Source organism: Physella acuta, unplaced genomic scaffold (genome assembly GCF_028476545.2).
Source record: "Physella acuta isolate Inbredline_101_S28 unplaced genomic scaffold, ASM2847654v3 ptg000592l, whole genome shotgun sequence".
Lineage (NCBI taxonomy): Eukaryota > Metazoa > Mollusca > Gastropoda > Physidae > Physella > Physella acuta.
This window is the reverse complement of record NW_026732111.1, coordinates 567,616-588,449: the sequence shown is the minus strand read 5'-3', so window position 1 is coordinate 588,449 and position 20,834 is coordinate 567,616. Positions and strand designations below refer to the sequence as shown.

General features: G+C 34.6%; 1 protein-coding gene and 1 long non-coding RNA gene across 4 annotated transcripts; one reads left to right on the top strand and one right to left on the bottom strand.

Annotated features, from left to right (window-relative positions):
- The first annotated feature begins 617 nt into the window (after positions 1–617).
- Positions 618–16,298, top strand: LOC131947327 (uncharacterized). 2 transcript variants are annotated; one of them, XR_009387865.1, is made up of 3 exons: positions 618–697; positions 2,093–2,191; positions 16,084–16,298. It is a non-coding gene; the product is annotated as an uncharacterized LOC131947327 (long non-coding RNA). The 2 variants fall into 2 exon arrangements; XR_009387864.1 differs by lacking the exon at positions 16,084–16,298 and adding an exon at positions 13,941–14,053.
- On the bottom strand, positions 16,017–20,829 carry LOC131947317 (chromosome partition protein Smc). Of its 2 annotated transcripts, none has more exons than XM_059308510.1 (6): positions 20,755–20,829; positions 17,450–17,548; positions 17,193–17,319; positions 16,945–17,082; positions 16,345–16,823; positions 16,017–16,165 (listed from the first exon to the last, which is right to left on the bottom strand). In XM_059308510.1, exons 2-6 carry the CDS (start codon positions 17,546–17,548, stop codon positions 16,049–16,051), a joined length of 960 nt encoding a protein of 319 aa, XP_059164493.1. In that variant the 5' UTR covers positions 20,755–20,829; the 3' UTR covers positions 16,017–16,048. The 2 variants fall into 2 exon arrangements, with proteins under 2 accessions (XP_059164493.1, XP_059164494.1); XM_059308511.1 differs by having other exon boundaries at positions 16,017–16,162.
- Between the last annotated feature and the right edge of the window lie 5 nt (positions 20,830–20,834).

Here is a 20,834-nt window from a genome sequence, read left to right as displayed (position 1 = left end):
AGGGCTAGTGTTACTGTTAGAGCTAGGGCTAGGGCTAGTGTTAGTGTTAGAGCTAGGGTTAGGTTAGGGTTGTGTCTAGCGTTGGTTTTGGTTATGTGTGAAGTTTTAGTCTGAGGTGGATGCTTAGGTTTTGGTCTTTTTCTTAAGGTTTGGATTAAGGTAGTATATAGGTATAGAATTCTAGTTAGAGTTAGGATTCTAACTTGAGAGGTGTGGGGGGGATAATTCCCCGGGGGGTGGTATTTGAGTTTGAGCGGGGGGTAAGTGTCAAAGGGATAATTGCTCCGCGGGGTAATTTCCGGGGGGGGGGGGGGGTAATGTCCTGTAGCCATCTTTAACATATCTTAAAATAGGTACTATTTGTATCATTAAAAAATCTAACTAAACGACACATTATATCTTAAATGATCCACACATGAATACACGTTTCATTACTAAATTAAGATACATGTATATTCTCTAAACCATTTGATTACATTTACTTTAATATTGACTTCTGGTATTCTTTTGACGTGTAGGTAAAACGTTATCAAACTATTCCATAACCTCTAACCTGCTCGTGAAACTGGAAACAATAAACGGGAAATCCCGCTATTATCTATTACGTTGAAACCTCGGTACAAAGTACACAACAACTCAAGGGACATAAGTGTGACTGATCTTGTTTTTGTAGCAAAAACACATTGTGGTAAAGAAGGTAACATAATATACTGTTTAATTTCATTACATATGTACTTACATATAAGCCTACATATGTGATAAATGTATATACGATATATTGCTTATTATATGCAGATAGACGTTTATGGTTAGATTTTGTGTTAGGTCTAGAATTAGGTTAGGAACATGAATGAGTCCAGTAAAAGTTCAGATATAATCAACTCATGAAGAGTTCACGTTAAAATAACTACTATCGAGAAAACAAATGAATGAGAGTTTATGACAGAATATTCAATGCAGAAGAAAACTAAATCATGTTCGACATCATTATTCGTGTGGATAACGTGTGGTGGCTACAACCACAAGTCTCCTCAGTGCTCGTTTCACGTCGTTTTATATCGAGATTATTCTACGTTGACGGTTGTTTTGTTATAAGTTTATCGATCACTAATTAATGTGTGATCGAATAATATTTGCGTGATTTAGATCTTAATGAATGGAGTCGTGTTAGCGTTTATGCTTCGTTCAGATATCTATAAACATGGTGGTGTGATTAGCTAATGGTCAATAATAAAACTGAAGTAGTTTATTTTTATTATCAAGGTCAATGGTCAAGATGTAACTTTGTTAGAAAGGTAAAGATTTTAAATTGAATAATGATTATTCGATAAATGTATTGAATTACATCGGTAGAAAAATAGAGGTGTGTTTTTTAATTTTTGTCTGTATGAGTTATATTTTAAATCCACCTATAATTAATTTTATAATGTGTCTAAATTTTATATTAAAAAAATAAACTATTTTTTTTTATTTTAATAAATAATCACGTAATGTATATAAAGCATTAAATGCTTCCTAAATTTAGTATTTAGAATAGTTTTTGTTTTTAAAAAAATAATATAAGTCTAAAAATTATAAAACGTAGCTGAAAGATATTACAATTATATGCATACGTATTTAATACTGTATTTTACGTAGTGCAACTGTTAAAATATCATACTGTATTTTGAATTCTAACTCTTACAATTGTTACCTTTAGTCTTGCAGAACCTAGAAATAAATTACTTTCTACTTTATTCTTATGTTAAAGCAAAGTAACTTATCTTTTTCTGAATAAAAAAGAATTGAGATTTTACATTTTTTTTTATTAACGGCAACATCTGTCTGTTCGTCTTATCTCTATGTGTAACGTGAATGTAATCCAATTTTGTAAGATAACGCCAACTTTAAACATTTAGTTTGTAGGTAATGAAATATTGTAAAACGGTGCAAATCAACTAATAGTGCCATAGTATCTGGTTAGAATAGCCGGTTATTCTCCATAATGATTTTTCTCTTATTCAATTTCCTAAATGTCACATGCCAAATACTTATCTGAATGAACACACATTAGAGAGTATCTTACTTAAGCTAGCTGTGTTTTCTTCTATAGATGCGTCCGAGAATTCAAATCAGACAAGTCACTAATCACATGAAATATTTACAAGAACAGATTCGAATTGTGGAGCCTGTTATTAAAGCTATGAAAAATGTAAGTTAAACTGTAATTAGGGCATACAAAAGCACATATAAATAAAGGATCAAAAGCTATATGGATTGTATAAGTCATCCTAATATATAAAATACCCTATGCGCACTTCTCTCTCTCTCTCTGTCCGCAAAATATTTTCGCCAGACATCAAATCAGAAACTGCATCGATATATGAAGAACTTTATACGGACTTTTGTTGAAAATAATATGTTAGATGTTTTAAATGTATAACCACAATTTTATTTAAAGAAGAAAAATAAAAAAAAAATGCGTATTTGAATGTAGAAAAACAATTTTAATTATGCAACCGGAAGAGTGTTTAAACTTGGGACAAGAACGCATTTAATAATGACGTAGCTTATTGTTTACACTAAAAACAGAGCACGAAACTGAATAAAAAGAAATGAACTATTTCATTCAAATATGATTTAGAGCTATGTACGCTATGAAATGTATACAATACGATTTTCTCGGCCTAAACTTAAAAAAATTATTTTATCTATTTGGATTCTAGATCTAGAGATTCTAGATCTAGATATATCCTAGATCATCTAGATCTAGATATTCTAGATCATCTAGATCTAGAGATTCTAGATCATCTAGATCTAGAGATTCTAGATCTAGATCTAGATGATCTAGATCAGGGGTCTCCAAACTTTTCAGTCCGAGGGCCGCATTAACTATCAATTTTCAGTTCGGGGGCCAGTTTCTTCCAGGCGTATCTTTGATTTTTCGGGTCAAAGTTCCTCAGCCATCACCAACAAACGCTTTTTCCGTGGACAAAAAGATCTCCGCGGACCGGATGAGAGGACATCGCGGGCCGCATCTGGCCCGCGGGCCGTAGTTTGGAGACCCCTGATCTAGATCTACGGAAAAACTAGACTTACACAGATGTAGACCTAGATCGAGAATCTATTCAAATAATACATTTCTATACTAAAGTATTTCAGGCCTTAATTACTTTATTGAAATCTTCGTTTATCTATGCAATTTGCTAATCTCTATAATATATAAAGCTAAGTTGTCGGGTGCACTTCCCGGCGCCGCAGGCGCTTCAAATTTGGCAGGATCTTGCAGGGGACCGGTTGGTCGAAAAGTCTACGATGAGTGGGTCAAAACTGACCTCGATCGACCGGCGCCTTATATAGGCGAATTAATTAAGCATTCAAATTCTCAATGTTTTCGAAAGCCTAAGCGAAGCTGGGCAGCATGCCTAGTCTTTACAAGAATTCTGGCTAGTGAGAATGGGAGTGGGCCGGGGGTAGAGGGAGAGGTGAACATATATTGACTCTTTTAACTACCCCAGATTGTACAGGAATACAAATATAAAACTTCAACTTGTTTTAAAATAAAAACTAGGTTGTGGAGAAAAGTAATACTTGGCTGCAAGATAAAAAAAATCATAAAAAACGTTTTAATAACAAGCTTTTATGTGATGATGCACTAAAAAGTAGAAAATAAATTATAGACTACTATTTAAATAACTATAAAGAAAAGCGTGGGTCACTTTAGTATCTATTGGATACCTTTACTAATGTTAAGGAAGACACTCACGCTTTTCTTTATAGTTATTTAAATAGTAGTCTATAATTTATTTTCTACTTTTTAGTGCATCATTACATAGAAGCTTGTTATTAAAACGTTTTTTATGAATTTTTTTTTTCAGTACTTTACATGTTTTATTTACAATAGAGTTACATGACTCAAAACGATTGCGCGCCTACTGAACATCACGTTCAGTAGGCGCGCAATGGTTTTTGAACGCAGCCATTACGTGATGGCGCAGCTATTGAAGGTGATGACGCGTGTGGTGTGGTTGGCTAGACATGCCTACTAATTCGGTCCAAATTTTAATTAATTCATAAAAAATTAATTAGGCATCCAATTTAGTCAAATTTAGTTTCAGATTGCATTGTCTTCATGTCTTGACCCACGTGCCAACTTTGAATCGTATCGGTCAAGTAGAACTGTCCGAATTTTCACTCCTGCGTTTCCGTCTAGACAGACTGACGACAGAGGAAGTGAGTTAAATAAAAGCTTGTAAAAATAGCCTATCTTCCTTGACCTACATTGAGTTACAGCAAGAACTCGACTCAGTATCCACAGCCTTGTTGGATGTGTCGTCAGAAAGTTTAACGTATTTTAAAACAAAATTGTTTTCGTGTTCACATATTACACAGTGCTGTCTTATTCGCTTGTCTCTACCAGAAAGACCCCTAGCAATCGTTAACTCCTGCTTTAATACACGATATAGACATTGGCTAACAATACATAAACACTCCTCTCTCATAAGTTGTAAAGGATTCTTACTTATTTTAAATCTAAACCACAAACAACTATTGTTATTATCTGTACGTATTTTTAAAAAAAAATACCATTGGTGGGTGGAGGGTGGGAATGGATACCAACTCAAAACTTTGCAGAGTTTACAGTGGTAAAAAAAAACGTCAGCACTAGTTTTAATGTAAAAGTGTGATAACAATGATTGTAATGAGGATACCTGTGCATATTGACGTCAACAATATTTGTACATCCGTTTGTTGGGGTATAATTTGTCCATACAACAGTTCTTGAATATAAGTTACACACACACACACACACACACGATTTGCAATGATTGTTTACTTCTGCTATTATTTATGTCTAATCCAGCGACACTGGCCTCGCTTAATCATTTTAAACCGTAACGAAATCTCAGAAAATGTAATTGTTTTAAGTAACACATACGTATCTAATTCATGTAAGTTAATGTTAAATGAGCAATACACGAGTTTGATGGTGCTAACGTTAACACGGTGTTTAATAGAGTGGGAGAAGTATTACAGAATAACTGAGGATGGTATAAACGTACAGTTTCAAATTATGCCGTTATAGATAATTGTTTAAATATAAATGAAATATAATCCATATTTCAATTCGGGTGTTAAAATAAAATGGTTTGATTTGTTTTTTTTTCTGTTTTGGTCACATTTGTATACACATACAATGACTCATACAATGTATTTGTCTTTAGGTGTTATCAGTTTTTCTTTTAAGGCACCTCTTCGGAGTGGGTGGGGTCATTGACCTAAGCGCGTCCATCCTCCCTCCACATCCAAAAATCAGAACGAAAATATATATTTTTATATAATAATAATTTTATAGAAAAAATATTTTTAAGAGTACCCACTCCCCACACAAACTTAACAACCCCCCCCCCCCCCCGCAGTAACATGGTCTAAACCAGGGGTCGGCAACCTTTTGAGACAGAAGAGCCAAAAGTTACAATTTTCAAAATTTCCCAGGTTTAAAAGAGCCACTAACATTTTTAAAATGTCAATATTTTATTTTCTGATTAAGATTAGGTAAATTTATTTGATTTACTATTTAAAATAAATAGCTTTATTTATGAAATTATATTTATTCATATAAAAAGGTAAACTTGTTTCGCCAGAAAAAATGAAATTAGTAATAAAAAATAAAAATATAGGATTGTCTAAATCCACTTTAGAAGCTGTTAACTTTTCCCCTTCTTTACGGATATCACCGGCACAGGAGGTGTCTGCCATTAGCCAGGCAGGACTCAACACGGCATAGTCCGACAAACTGGCTTCGCCATCGGTTTGGTTACCGTGTCTCGGTCCCCTCTGTCCTTTGGTTCTCACCAGGCTTATCTTCTAGCCCATTGAACGCAAAGTAAACTTGTACCCCACCGTCCAGTGCCCGGCTCAACAGTAGGAAGCTAATAACTAAAAAAAAACTACGTCACTCATGACAAATTAATGATTATTAACGGATAAGAAAATGCATTCTAAATAAAATAACATTCCCCATTAAAGTCGGCACTTGGGCTTTGGCACGCATGGAAAGGTCGCCACGGGGCTGTCCACAGTACGGCTGTCCTGCTGGGTCTGGTGCCCAAACGGCCATTAGCTGTCAGTATACTTTCTACTGCACCTATTCCCACTGTTCTCTGATGAGATTTTTTTTTTCTTTTTAAACTATTGTTTCTTTACAGAATATATTTTGTTATGAGTTTTGATAATAAAATAATATAAATATTATACTAATAATTGTGCAAGGAGATTGAGAGCCGCATCTTGTCATCAAAAGAGCCGCATGCGGCTCGCGAGCCGCAGGTTGCCGACCCCTGGTCTAAACCAAATACTGGATGTTACAACATAAATTAATGACGAGACAAACTTTCCTTGTAAGGATCAAATAGTCAGAGCTTAGCATGTATGTGTGAACTTGAACATGTCAATCATACAGATCTATATATATAATTCTCTTCTGGGAGCCGCTAGAAAACAAGCTGCAAACGCGCCTAGAAAACAAGCTGTAAACGCGCTCCTTACCACCCCCACCCCTACATGGTTTTAGTGAGCTGTGTTCACTCTAAATGTTTACAAGCAGAGCCAACGATTTTAAACGTAGGGGGGGGGGGAGGAAGAGGGGGGGGGGTATGGTCCTTAACGAGCTACTTATAGTGTTTTAAAGAAATATTTTCAGTTTCAGCGTTTAACTGTCGAATTCACAAATTTTGAATTACTGAAAAGTAGAAAAAACAACAACTAAATAGCGGCGTATGTTATGCCGCGGGCCGGCTCGTATTTTCTATTCCACAGAGTCACTTGTATGTAACAGATGTGCTCGTTATGAAGAGCTTGATGATCCCACACCTGTCTGTGACAATTTGAACTTTTAATCAGTACGTGGATGCTACGGTCTAGATTTTATCAAACACTAGGAATATTTGTATCATCACACGATGGTTTTTATCTTGCCTGTGTGACACTTGATAAAAGCACAGATAAATTCATTAGAGTTGGTCTGTGGTATGGAGATAGGTAGTGTACGTCTATATAAGTTAAGTGTGTCTATACTAGCGCTGCTGGGTCAGTGGTTGTTGACATGAAGTAACGTCACGAATGTTTCTCAGACCAAGACGCAATTTTATCCCGCTGCACTAGTCTTACTATCGTTAGTTTATAGAAGTACAACACAAAACATGCTGGAACTCAAAAAACAACAAAACATATAATCACAAAGTCAAAAACAAGACACTCACTTTGACATGTTATTATTTGTATTTATATCAGTACAATAAACACTTAATTTCCCCAAGGTCTGCTTAAAAATATAGTGTTAAGTGTTAGAGACTGCACCAACAGAACTAAAATCTTTAAGAGAAAGTTGTTGTGACGTTCTTTTGTTTATATATTTTACGAGCCGATCAGCGGCATATCATATGCCGCTATTTAGTTGTTTTATTTTCTACTTTTCAGTAATTCATAATTTGTGAATTCGACAGTACCAATGCTGCCACTGAAAATATTTGCTTTAAAACACTATCAGTAGGTCGTTAAGAACTATACTACCCCCACCCTCCTTTCCCCCAACCTCTACCCCACCCTCCTTTCCCCCAACCCCTACCCTACACCCCCCTCCCCGTGAAAGCAGCCTCCTCTTAGTTACCTCCCCTAACTTTAAAATCGTTTCAAACTAAATTATCTGCCCCTAATAGCCACACTAAATCCGGCTATACGAATGTAAATATTTAGCGTGAACCACAGCTCACCACACCATGTAGGGCTGGGGTGGTAGGGAGCGCACTTACAGCTTGTTTTCTAGCGTCTCCCAGAAGAGAATTATATATATAGATTCACTAAAACATACATTTTACACTTTATGATATCATATTTAAATGATAATTACATAAGAGACATAACCAATAAAATATATTTCAAAGTATACATATCTTGATAAGTTCCCTTGAAGGTTTCCTTACATTTTTACTTTCTCGTATATACGAAGTATAGAGAAAGTCTTGTAATCGTGCAAAAAAAATAGAGATTTTACAAATCTCGACGTTTTACACTTCACTGATACAGAAAAACAAAATTTTGCAATCTTGTCCGTATGTCTGTGTGTCTGTCTGTGTGTGTGTCTGTGTGTCTGTGTGTAAACGCGATAACTTGAGTACCGTTACAGCTAGGATGTTAAAATTTCATATATAAGTATTTTATCAAAATCGTAGATCCCGATCAACTTTTGATCGAATTCCGATAACCGGAAGTGGTAGTTTTTCTACTTTGAATTTTTCAAAAGCCTATAACTTGAGTACTATTTCAGATAGATAAATGAAATTTCAAAGGGAAGTAAAAGATGTAATTCTCTACCTTCTTTCAAATTTTGAGTAATTTCCGTTGATCGGAAGTACTCATTTACGCTATTTCCGATTTCTCAAAAAACGCATGTAAATTTATAAAGTACTAATAATATTGCGCACTATTATGCACATTTTGTTTTGGCGTTCGCTTGGTGCGCAATTCTTTTTTCTATGAGATTCTATTCTATTTTTAAAAGTTTAAGTAATTAAAAATCATGTATATATTCCAAGTTATATAAGAATATTCGAGAAAGTTTAGGGTAGATCACTCCCGGTTTATTTTATTTGTTAATAAACCCCAAGGTTTGCCGCTTGAAAGCGAAATATAAGAACAATAGTTATTAATCTTTAAGGTTGCATATTTAAACACATTTTTTTTAAAAATGTTAATTATATAGATTTTACTATATTCACAAAATAATGTTAAAATGTTTGAATACGTCTAGATATCAGTGTGAGTAGGCTCGCACAATCTAAAGACAAACAAACAAATAAACACGAGTAACAGAACAAAAAACTATATAAAACACAGGCTTATCAACGCTAAAGAGAGTTTTATTGTATGTGCAATATCTACACAAACACAGGCGATTCTAAATCTCAAACTTGTAGACAAACTAAGATTTAGTGACTATATAAAAGTACACAGAACTAACCTACACTAACCCGGTAGAAGAACTGGAATGTCATACGCCGTACTCGCACACATTATATACATGTACACAAACAGGTACACAAACAGGTACAAATTAACTATCGTTACTCCAGTTACTTATACAGTCACTAATGCCATTGTGATTTTATAGAATGTCATCTACTATTTTTTAAAAAAAGTGAATATTTTGTCAAAGTTATATTAATTACATTCATATTAATTACTTTTAAATTTTTTTTTTTGTTACGAAAAAAAAGGTGTATTTACAAACACTTAAAGTAGTTTCCATAGCATTTGTTCATATAAAGAACAAAGTACAAGGCAGCACTTGTTTTATTTAGGAGTTATTCACCTTCATGAGTATTTGTCCCTGGTTATCGAGCCTAATTTAAGAAAGGGACCGAACTCTCTACTTCAGTGTAAGCAATAATGAGATCCATTTCTTGAAAACCGGGATAATGACGGAGGGGTGTGACGTCATAGACTCATTAGACATAGCGTCGTTTAATTGGTTTGTGTTTGGTATAGTATTAATTTTAAAATTAAAATGTCATATAAAACAGACAAACATGATTTATATTTGTTGAAAGTCTCAACTAAAGTAGACAGATTGGAAAAACTTCAATGATTGTAAACATTTGGCTGTAGCTTTGATTTTCACTAAAGCTAAGCTATTTGATTTTGCGATGTAAGGCTCTGTGCTAACATACATATATATATACAAATACATATACAGGAATAAACACACACACAGATATATATATATATATATATATATATATATATATATATATATATATATATATATATATATACGGTGACAGAACAAATGATCTCAGGACAAATGATCTCAGACAAAATATCTCAGACAAAATATCTCACGGACAAATTTTAATGATCTCAAGACAAATGATCTCAGGACAAATGATCTCACGGACAAATGATCTCACGGACAAAAGATACCAGGACAAAATATATCAAGACAAATGATACCACGGACAATTGATCTCAGACAAAATATCTCAGACAAAATATCTCACACCTAAATTTTAATAGTGTATTGGATGATTTTAATTGATCTGAATTTTTTTTTATTGACTGTCATATGGTTTTGTTTACTATGTTCAATATTGTTTATAAGCCTATATAATAATTGTAAGAAATGTTTGCCGTATAAAATAGTCATATTGCACTAAACATTTTAAGGTTAGTATTAGTAATATAGTATACCAAGATTTAAGAAATAATTTCGAAAGACAGCGTAGGTGTGCTTGACAAACGTGAGACAATCCTACCACGTCAGGTGGGCGAAACTAGATCAAAGAAGATGGAATAACAATAAGGACACACCTTCGTATCAAGGTGGCTTTGATGGTAGAGACATGCCTTCAGGGAAAGACATCCGCCCTCCATGGACAATACGACTAGCATATAACGTCCATTGTTATGCGTCGGTCACACCTTAGTGATCAGGTGACTAATGCTTATTTAAATGACAGTGGTCATCGTGGAGCTAAGTATGTCGTAGTGTGCATCAAACAAAGCAGTATTAATGGTGATTGTTTTGCCTTGGTCTCTTACGTAACCTCGCAGAAAGGTATTTGGACATTAGTTTCTGGTGAATTTATGTTTGCCATAAGCAGGAAAAGAGATATGGAAATGTGAAATTAGGACATGTCGAGCAAGAGTTCACACAATACATGATCACATAGTATTGGAGACGTGTGATCATAACGATGTACCTACCAGAATGTTTGTGTTGATGATGTAATAAAAACAATAGTTTAACGTTACGAACCTTCAGACCCATTCACATTTTTGAAAGATATTTCGCGTGATATGAATATCAATGTTGTATAGCTACCGTTACTTTATTTGTTTTATACATCATCATTTATTATACCTTTCAGGCTAAAAGAGTAAGTTTGTTTTTTAATATTTATTTTTTCAAATCAAATGCTACTACATTTGCTTAATACACCTTTTGATGGTTTGTTAGGTTTCACTAATTCATTTTTTTTCACAATTATTATACGTAAAAAAGTAAACAAAACCATATTAACAGTCAATAAGAAAGTTCAACTAAAATCATCGTAAATACTATTAAAAATTCGCTGTGAGATATTTTGTCTGAGATCATTTGTCCATGGTATCATTTGTCCTGATATATTTTGTCCTGGTATCTGTTGTCCGTGAGATCATTTGTCCGTGAGATCATTTGTCCTGAGATCATTTGTCCTGAGATCATTTGTCCTGAGATCATTTGTCCGTGAGATATTTTGTCTGAGATATTTTGTCTGAGATCATTTGTCCTGAGATCATTTGTCATGGAACCATATATACATTTGATAGCTAAATAGATGTTTTAATTATTATATGTGTTAATGTATGTTAATTTACAGACACAATGTTACTGAATACAAAAAAAAATTAATAACACGGAAACAATTTTTTTTTCAAATTAAAGGCAGTAGTGATCAAAACGACAACAGTTCTTTGCAGTATAATAATAAAAAAAAATTCTTTAATATTTATTACAAATTAATGTTTTTAATACACAATACAATTGATAGTGTTTGTTAAATGAATTTATTCTAACAATCGTTATTTTTAATAGTTCATAATCATGTAGTTCCAGGTATAAGTATTTTTTGTAACAACACGAAAATTATAATTAGACCATACGTGTTACGCTTTGCTTAGTGTGAGAGGGTTTGAGTCACTTGACTCGGTCGACTACCATTTTAGTTCATCTCCACTACCAGGGAGAGAAGTTCCAACCTTAAGAACCAATAAGGCAATCTCACGTTCAGACGAATATACGACGCTTAGAGATAAGATGAACTAAATACTCCTTACACGAATCTTTATTCTTGTATCCACACATCTATATTCCTAGAATCTATCTCTCAACTTGAGACATGCCAACCAGCACATGTCCTTTCACACCGACGATCAAGATTAGAATACCTCACACACAAACTAATAGCAACCAAGTCTCTTCCCAAATACGTCACTAACTTCCAATGTGTCATCATACCAATGTGTTCACTATACTCTTCGCACCAGCCTGCACTCGTGCTAATATCTATCCAAAAAATACATCATAACAATACACCTAGTGCTCACATACTGATAAAGATATTTAAACAGAGCAGTCTTATAGTCTATTAGAGATATGAGCTTAGTGGCGTCAAGTATGACACATTATTGGTGAGTACATTGAATTAGCTAGAACTCCAAAATGATAATTAAACAAATAACATATAAACAACTTAAGTTTGTGCAGACATGTAGTCTACATACATAGAAAGTGGTTAGCGTGTGTATTACAGGGTGGTTACATATTTTATTGTTTTGAGAATTTACCATCCACCATGTTTTGTGTTGTACTTCTATAAACTAACGATAGTAAAACTACTGTAGCAGGATAAAGCTGCACCTTGATCTGCGTGATACACTTCGAAGTAAAGTTCCTGACCTTTCTTCAAGTCAACAACCACTGACCCAGCAGCGCTAGTGTCGGCACATTTTACTTCTACAGACTTACACCACTCGCCTCCAGCCATCACACCAACTCTAATCTGTTTATCTCCCCATTCATGTAGAGTGACATAGACAAGATATAAACCATCATGTGGTGATACAAATTTTCCTGTTGTTCGATTAAACTGTTGACCGTTATATTCACGTACTTCATTAAATGTTGAAATAATTGATCTATCACTGACAGGTGTGGGATTAGCAAGCTGTACATAACAAGCATATCTGTTACATACACGTGACTCTGTTGATTAGAAAACATATGTATGATTTACATGTTGAATTTCACGAATGGTGTCATCCATCTATGACGTCCACAAACATTATTAATTTTAACACAAATGTTTATTTAAGATGCTGTAGACCGAACATTTTAATGTCATTTATGTCTGTCTAGCTATTAACGAATAAATGGGTTGGGTAAATTCATTGAATATACGTGACGTCATTCCATTACTCTTACTCAACTTTACGCTACACATGTTTCCATAACAAACCACCTGCCCCCCCCCCCCCCCCCCACCTTTAGTAGAAGTCGCCCTACCGTGAGCCCTACAAACCTGACGAAGCGAGCATATTATACACGTACTGTTATTTAAATATCTTACTGTAACGTGATAATTTTAGTTTTTTTTACTTAAAGAAAACAAGTTAATTAAAAAAGTCTAGTGACATTTATGCGCAATTTCCTTATGTTATCTAAAAATAGCTCTGACGTATAATGCTGGGGTGCGTTCAAACTAGAAGAACGATCGGTTTGTAAGTGTTTATGTAATTTTAAAATTTGTGCACGAACGAGAGGATATTTTTGAAAACTTTCTTCGGCAATATTGTTCTAAATTATGGTAGGAATCGATTGGTACATGTTTCAAGTCGCTAAGTGGTCTGGTTGCCGAGATATGGGCCAAAAACTGCATTTTCCCGAGGTTTTTGGTCTTTTCCGGGAAATACATGAAAGAAACCCGGAATTTTTATGGCCTATGCTCATTGTCGTAACTTGCTTAACATAATTGCTTTTGGAACTAGTCATCGATATTGCTTCGTTGAGGAGGAGATACGACTTAAAGCCCGGACACACATTCATCCATACATTCATTCATTCATCCATCCATTCCCAGAAATGACGAGTTAATAAACGCAATTCTCCAGAATGGAAATTGCGCTAAAAACACTAAATCTACATTGTCTTAGGTTTGACACAAATGAATTATGTAGTCCTACAATGATTTAGTCACAGGATCAATCACAGCCTAGATCTAACTGTTTTTAAAAGTTAAGCTTTAATTGTTTGAAATGTTTAAAAAATAAACTTGACATATCGTGAAATATTTTAGATAATTGTTGCGGTCACTGCCCCCTCTCCCTCCCAATTGTAAATAAATCTCCGCTTTTTTTCTTAGGCTGGCGGTAAACAGTTATAAGTTGGCTACATTTATTCACCTGTTGTGCTGGGGAAATTCAACACGAGAACTGCCTATGTAATGTATAACCAACATTTTATGTGCATTTAAAAAAAATATTTTGTTGTTAAATTCAACATGTGGACGTCGATAATGTCCCGACCCCCCCCCCCCCCCTCCCATATCCAGTCCACACGCATTTACAAAAGTATATTTTCTTCGGACACCGCCCCCACCCCGCCTCCCACGTGTGGACGCCATAAAAGGATGGTCCCCATGCTCTGACTATTTAATCCATAATATTTGTATTGTCGTATTATTAGTTTATGTTACTAACACTAAACATAAACTAATTATATGTGTTTTGAATGTTGTTCAAAATGTAAGTAAAAACGGCAAACCCAAATCAAACAATTTTTAAATAAAATACATTGTGTACAATAATCCAAAAAAAAATACATAATTTTGTCTTAGACCACTAATTGAGACACTAGACCACTAGTTTAGTACGGTCCTCAGTTTTAGTGGTGTTAGTTTATCGTGTCCTACGTATTGAAACTACGAGTGTAGTAATTCAATTAATACCTCACAAAAATAGTACGACAAAGGTTATATGCGTTGTTATAATTATTCAGTCTGTATAGTTTAATTATTTAAGGTTAATTTATCGTAACAAGAATCTCTAGAACTAAATTTATAATGTTGTACTTTTAAAACGCTTATAAAAAGGTTGACAAAACTAGCACCATCAACCTATATTATAGCTCATTACATGTCACAATAAATTAATTTGATAACAAGATGTTAAAAATGTAATAATTATTTTTGTCTTTCAGTTATTATTTTATTTTAGATTTAACCCCTGGCCCGTATGGGACTCCGTCTTTATATTAGAAACATAAAAGGATGATGTGACGATAATTGATATTATTTAATTTTAAACTACAGCTCTGTAAATGACTTATTGTACTAGGATAGGCCGCTGTAGGTCGACCCCCCCCCCCCACCCCGACATACCAGGTGGTGTAATGTACCAGGTGTGGAAACAAACACCTGACGGAAACCCACGGGTATAGAGACTGGCACTATGGGTGAGTGAAATGTTCCATTCTTTATCACGTTATGGTCTGTCTGGCTAACGAACATCACGTTATGGTCTGTCTGGCTAACGAACATCACGTTATGGTCTGACTGGCTAACGAACATCACGTTATGGTCTGTCTGGCTAACGAACATCACGTTATGGTCTGTCTGGCTAACGAACATCACGTTATGGTCTGTCTGGCTAACGAACATCACGTTATGTTCTGTCTGGCTAACGAACATCACGTTATGGTCTGTCTGGCTAACGAACATCACTTTATGGTCTGTCTGGCTAACGAACATCATGTTATGGTCTGTCTGGCTAACGAACATCACGTTATGGTCTGTCTGGCTAACGAACATCATGTTATGGTCTGTCTGACTAACGAACATCACGTTATGGTATGTCTGGCTAACGAACATCACGTTATGGTCTGTCTGGCTATCGAACATCACGTTATGGTCTGTCTGACATTAACTTCGTTTACCAAGTAGATGCGTTCGTGTAAGAGAAAGGCAGAGAGTGATTTGGAGAAAGCGTAAGAAAGGGGGGAATAAATGTTGAACGGAGGTAAGCAAACCTATAAAACATTTACCGATTTGTTATTATTGAGCATTATATAATAGCTTTTACTATTGTTAAATTCAAGCGAGAAAAGTAAATGGTAGAATTGTTATTAAATCACATCTGTTTTATAAATAAGTTTTTAAATATTTTTCTTTAAAAGAAACTTACCGACGAGATGAAAATCGTTGGACAACTTTAGAATAGTATTTTCTAGTTCACCAAGCTAAATTAAAATAAAGGAAATAAATGATGGAATCACATGTCTACATTGGCTAAATGTACGACTTACCCACTAGATAATGGCAACTAGTAAGATAAGATAATGATTGAAAATATATTCTTATTTAAGTACTAAAATTATTTATCAGTGAATTTCAAAAACAATATGAATAGTCTAATAACAGACTTTATGTGAGTAATTTAGGATTTACCAATGTTAATCATTTGTATACAATTATTACAAACATGCCTTCTTTATTTTTTCTTCCCTAGTTTCCAAGTTCTGGTTAGAGATTTGAATCAGTTTGTCAATGGGCATCAATCTTTGTTGTAGGAGCTTGTACAACACACACTGCTAAATGAGCGACGATTACAATTGAAAATGTATACATTTAACTTTTTTTTTGCATAATAAAACTCACAGAAAATTAAAATAAATGGTATTACTATTGGTATAATTAAAAATTTAAAGTACATTAACTACCATTCAGAAGAAGATTAGTATAGAAAATAATTTGCAGTTTTACAGTTTACCTTTGATTGCAACTTTTCAAATCCGGTTGATGTATTGACCACGATTTTATTATGATCTTCTTGTAAAGAAACAATCAAATCAGAAAGTCTTTTAATTTCTTGAGTTATACTGTCTGTTTTATTTGTGTGATCTTGCATCTCTTTATTTATTTTGTGGAAGTTGTTTTCATATTCTTTCATATCTAGAGACAGTTTCTCTAGTGTTTTGTTTGACTTGGTTTCTTTTTCTTTTAAACTTTCGATTTCTCTGTTCATCTCCTTTACTTTGTTATCCTGTTCACTTATTTGTTTTTTAAGGTTTTTAAAGTTCTGCTTTTGTTTTTTAGTCAGTTGGTCAATGTTTAACTCCATGTCACACTTTTCTGTTACAAAGTTGTTTCTCCATTGTTTTATTTCTGACGTGTCTTCTTTAGATTTTTGTATTGAACTTTGTAGACAAGATATGCTGTTTTCTAAAAGACCCAGTCGAGTGAATACTTCTGCAATGTATAACAAATAATGTTATAGCAGTGTTTCAATTAAATATAATAAGTTAAATGCTTGCACACTTCTTGTTCTATTTTTAAAATTTTAACTTAGTGAAAACAAAATATTTTATACCTTCTTGATTTTTAACTAGTTTAGTCAGTTGATTTGTTGATTCACTTTGGTCAGGTTTCTCTGTTTTTGTAGGCTCTAGAGTAGACTGAGCTAAAGATGGCGTTCTACCATCAACATCGACAAGCTCTTCATTTTCGCCTTTTGGTAAAAGTATACATAATAAGTTGAATTAAAATTGCAATTATTTTTTATCTTTAGTTCATTACTGATAACATAAATTAGATAGAATTACTGTATTCAATGATTACCTAAAATGTTTGAAGCTAAATCCAACAAGGCCGTGGTTGCTGATGCAAGTTCATTGCAAAGCTCAATGTATGTGATAGACGGGTTGTCATTTTTATCTTCCATCCACGTCTTACTTTTTTCTAATGCCTGATGACATAAAACATGTTGAAGTAGTAGAAATTATGTGGCTGCTAAACGTAACTGACTACTACCTACATGCTAATTCCCGACACGACAATAACACAATTTATATCTAAACATATGAATAATCTCTCACATATTTCATTACGCCAATAACAGGTTCCATCAATTGCATTTTTTCTTCCAAATACTTCATCTGTTCTCCAACAAACCTCAGCTGAATTCTGGGACGCATCTAAAGAAAACAAATTATAGTTACAAATATTTTCCAGTCACTTCCAATTGTCGCATGAGCTTCAAATATAATTACTATAATAGATAACCTTTCATTTGTTAATAAAACAAGTTAAGTGTGAGCATGTGTACGTGTCTTGAATTCCCTAATGCTAATGGCGTTTTAATAAAAATGAGTTAGAAAAAAAGAGTCTCAAAAAGTTATTTAAACCAACATTTTTAATCTCAAAATTCAGCTATTAAAGTGTAAATAAAGCCTGCATAATAAAATTAATTAACATTTAAACGCACCAAATCTAATTAAATGCACTAAAATATTTAATTTACAGATAATTTAAAAAAAATTCCCAATACATTTTTTTAGTTTCATTAGCGTTTTAGGTTATCTTTTCATCTTTGTGCCGTTCGTACCCAAGATACATGGGGTAGAAGCTGTAAAGTTCATCTGCTTCAGATACCTCGGCGTATAAATGGATAGTGTGGTCAGCAGTATGCCCAACGGCCTTTGTTTCCATAACGTGAGTTAGGCACCCACCACAGCTGGGTGGACTAGAGATACTGTACTGACTTAATCCCGGATTCGAACTTGAATCTATCTTTCTACCGCTCTCTACTGCTACGCCGTCCTAAATTATCTTTTACCATTTAGAATCAATTTTAGTCATTTCTTGGGGTTATAATATGAAATAATAGTAACTAATTACCATTGCAAAAATGACTGTTCCGGCAAGAAAAAAAATAATTGTAATAAAGTTCGTCTACTTATGATACTGTTATTCTGTCCGTACCATAAAGCAACCGGAGAGAAAAATAATACCAACATCAGTTTTCCAATGTCCATGATTTGACAATGTAGACTGATACTACTTATTCACTCCACGTATGTTTATGGTAATAAAACAATTTCTTTTTTGAAAAACGTAAAGGAACATGTTTCAACCAGCCGATATTGTAAAAGCTACTAATAACAGCACCCAAACAAGATGACTGTGTGCTTCCTCCACGATTTCAATGTATAAAATATATAGGCCTAATTCAGTTTAAAATGTGGACTACACTCTTGCACGTGTACATGTCAACAGCTAATGTTAATGTCTGCACTACTCTTGTCAGTGGCGTAGCTACCGTAAAGCTAGGGTAAGCAAGGCATAGGGCCCAAGGAAAGTAGGGGCCCTTTTCCCTCTTTAAATTTTTTCAAACTTTTACATTGGAGTTTTGATATTTTTATTATATTATAAATATTATAAATTTGTTAAAGAAAACGGAAATCTGGTTTCTTTTCTACTGTAGAAGTAATCAAATGTTTAGCAATGGCCCCCAGACCTTTCTTACTGGGGAGGGGGTGTACAGGGCCCACCGATATTAATAATACTATAGGCATTGTTGCATTGTCGGACAAACCGTTCAGAGAATTAGCCTATAAATAAACTTTAACATCGACTCTTTTGTGAGATAGGCATAAGGCACCCGCAAATTTATACGCATCGCTCAAACCTCTCTGACACCCGACCTCGCTACGCCACTGTCTCTACCCCACCGCCACAAACCTGCACCCCCTCTCCTCTCGACTCTCTGTCCTTACCAAAATTTCATTCATCCATGATTACGAATGTACCAATCTTTTTTTGTTAAGAGCCGTAGACAGTGTTTTCACACCAAGCTACTTCGAAAATGTGTCGATGTGTTAATAGTTTTAACCTTAATCACAATTTGTTTGTTGATCTAATTTATCTCTTATCAATATGCCTCTACCTAAAGATTTTCTTTTGTCCGTTTCCTTGTCCTTTATGCATTAATACAAAAATTATCAAATCGCCAAGAAACATTGGGAAGTCGTTAAGAATAATTCAGACAAACCTCTGCTGACCGTGTATTTTCCCACCACAACCACGCACATGAGAAGCAGTGCCTCCCCCAACCCACCCCCCCCTCGAAGAGAAGCTAGAAAGAAACTCTGACTCCTGTAAAGTTTTCCGCCATCAAATTTTTTTAAAATTTCGTTTGTAGAGAGCGCCCCCCTTGACAGTGAGGCGGATCGGTTAATTGGGTGTCCTGTACTGGGGGCCACAGTTACTGCTTAATTCAACGGTCAGACTGTACAGGTGCATCAACCGGCGCACCGGGCTCCGCCCGTGAGCACTACGGCGCATTCACGGTTTTAATGAGCGCTATACCATAGGGATACGGAGGGCTACTATAATCAATGACTAAAGAAAATAATGGGTGTCCTTCAGCCGCCTCGGCAGCAGTATACGATTAGGCCAATTAGGCGTCCCGAGTCTCTCCATTATTATAGTGTTATGAAACAAGCTGTAGATATGCCCTTTGGGTCGATAACTTGGCCACCCTAAGTATCGAACATACAGAAGCATCTAAAATGGACCTCAAGGAACATATTAATCACTTTGCAAACTTATGAGAAAGAAAAAAAATCTAAATAAATCATTAGCAACTTTTAAAAATGTGTATTTGGGTAGTGGTGTCACAAGGTTCAATATCACCCGGTGCGTTCAGTGAGTGTCACCCCCACTCCGTCTAACAATTTTGCCTTTCCGGTGGAGTGTTACCCCCTCTCCTTAATGTTTTATTATTTTAACTGAATAAAACAGTTTTAATGGTAAATTTTACGAGTTTTCGTCATGGTGTCAAGACTTAATTGTGAGCTCCTGCCCTGTGACGCTACTGTGTTAGGTTACTTACATGTTACAAGCTTATAGTTAATTTATTGGTTTGTTTTTACATAAAAGTGATATAAAATCAAAGGCATTTTACGATACGGATTTCTACATAATAATGCCGTATAAACACACAATTAGTACGTATAAAATACACAATTTACAGAGTGGAGTAAGGGCCCGATAATAATTTTTGCATAGGGGCCCGAAAATCCTAGCTACGCCACTGACTCTGGTGTATGTTTATTTAAGAATTACAATAGGGCTTGTAAGTCTGCGGTCTCGAAATCTACTAGCTTGCAAGTACGAGAACGAGAAGTTGTGACTTACTTACAGGCCCTATTGTAAAATATGTTCATGTTGTTAACAATACAGATACTGAAATGTAATAATACTGCAATGAATAGTGTTAAATTTAACCTAAGCATACCATTAAACGACATTATACAACCCTGATACAATATAGCTAACCAATACATAGCGCTAACAAACACATAATGACATACTAATGCTGGGTATGACTTGATTTTACCTCATAAAATATGTTACAGCTAGATCTTGTAAAAATACATCACTGACTTGACAACGGTGTTGACAAATGTATGACTTCCG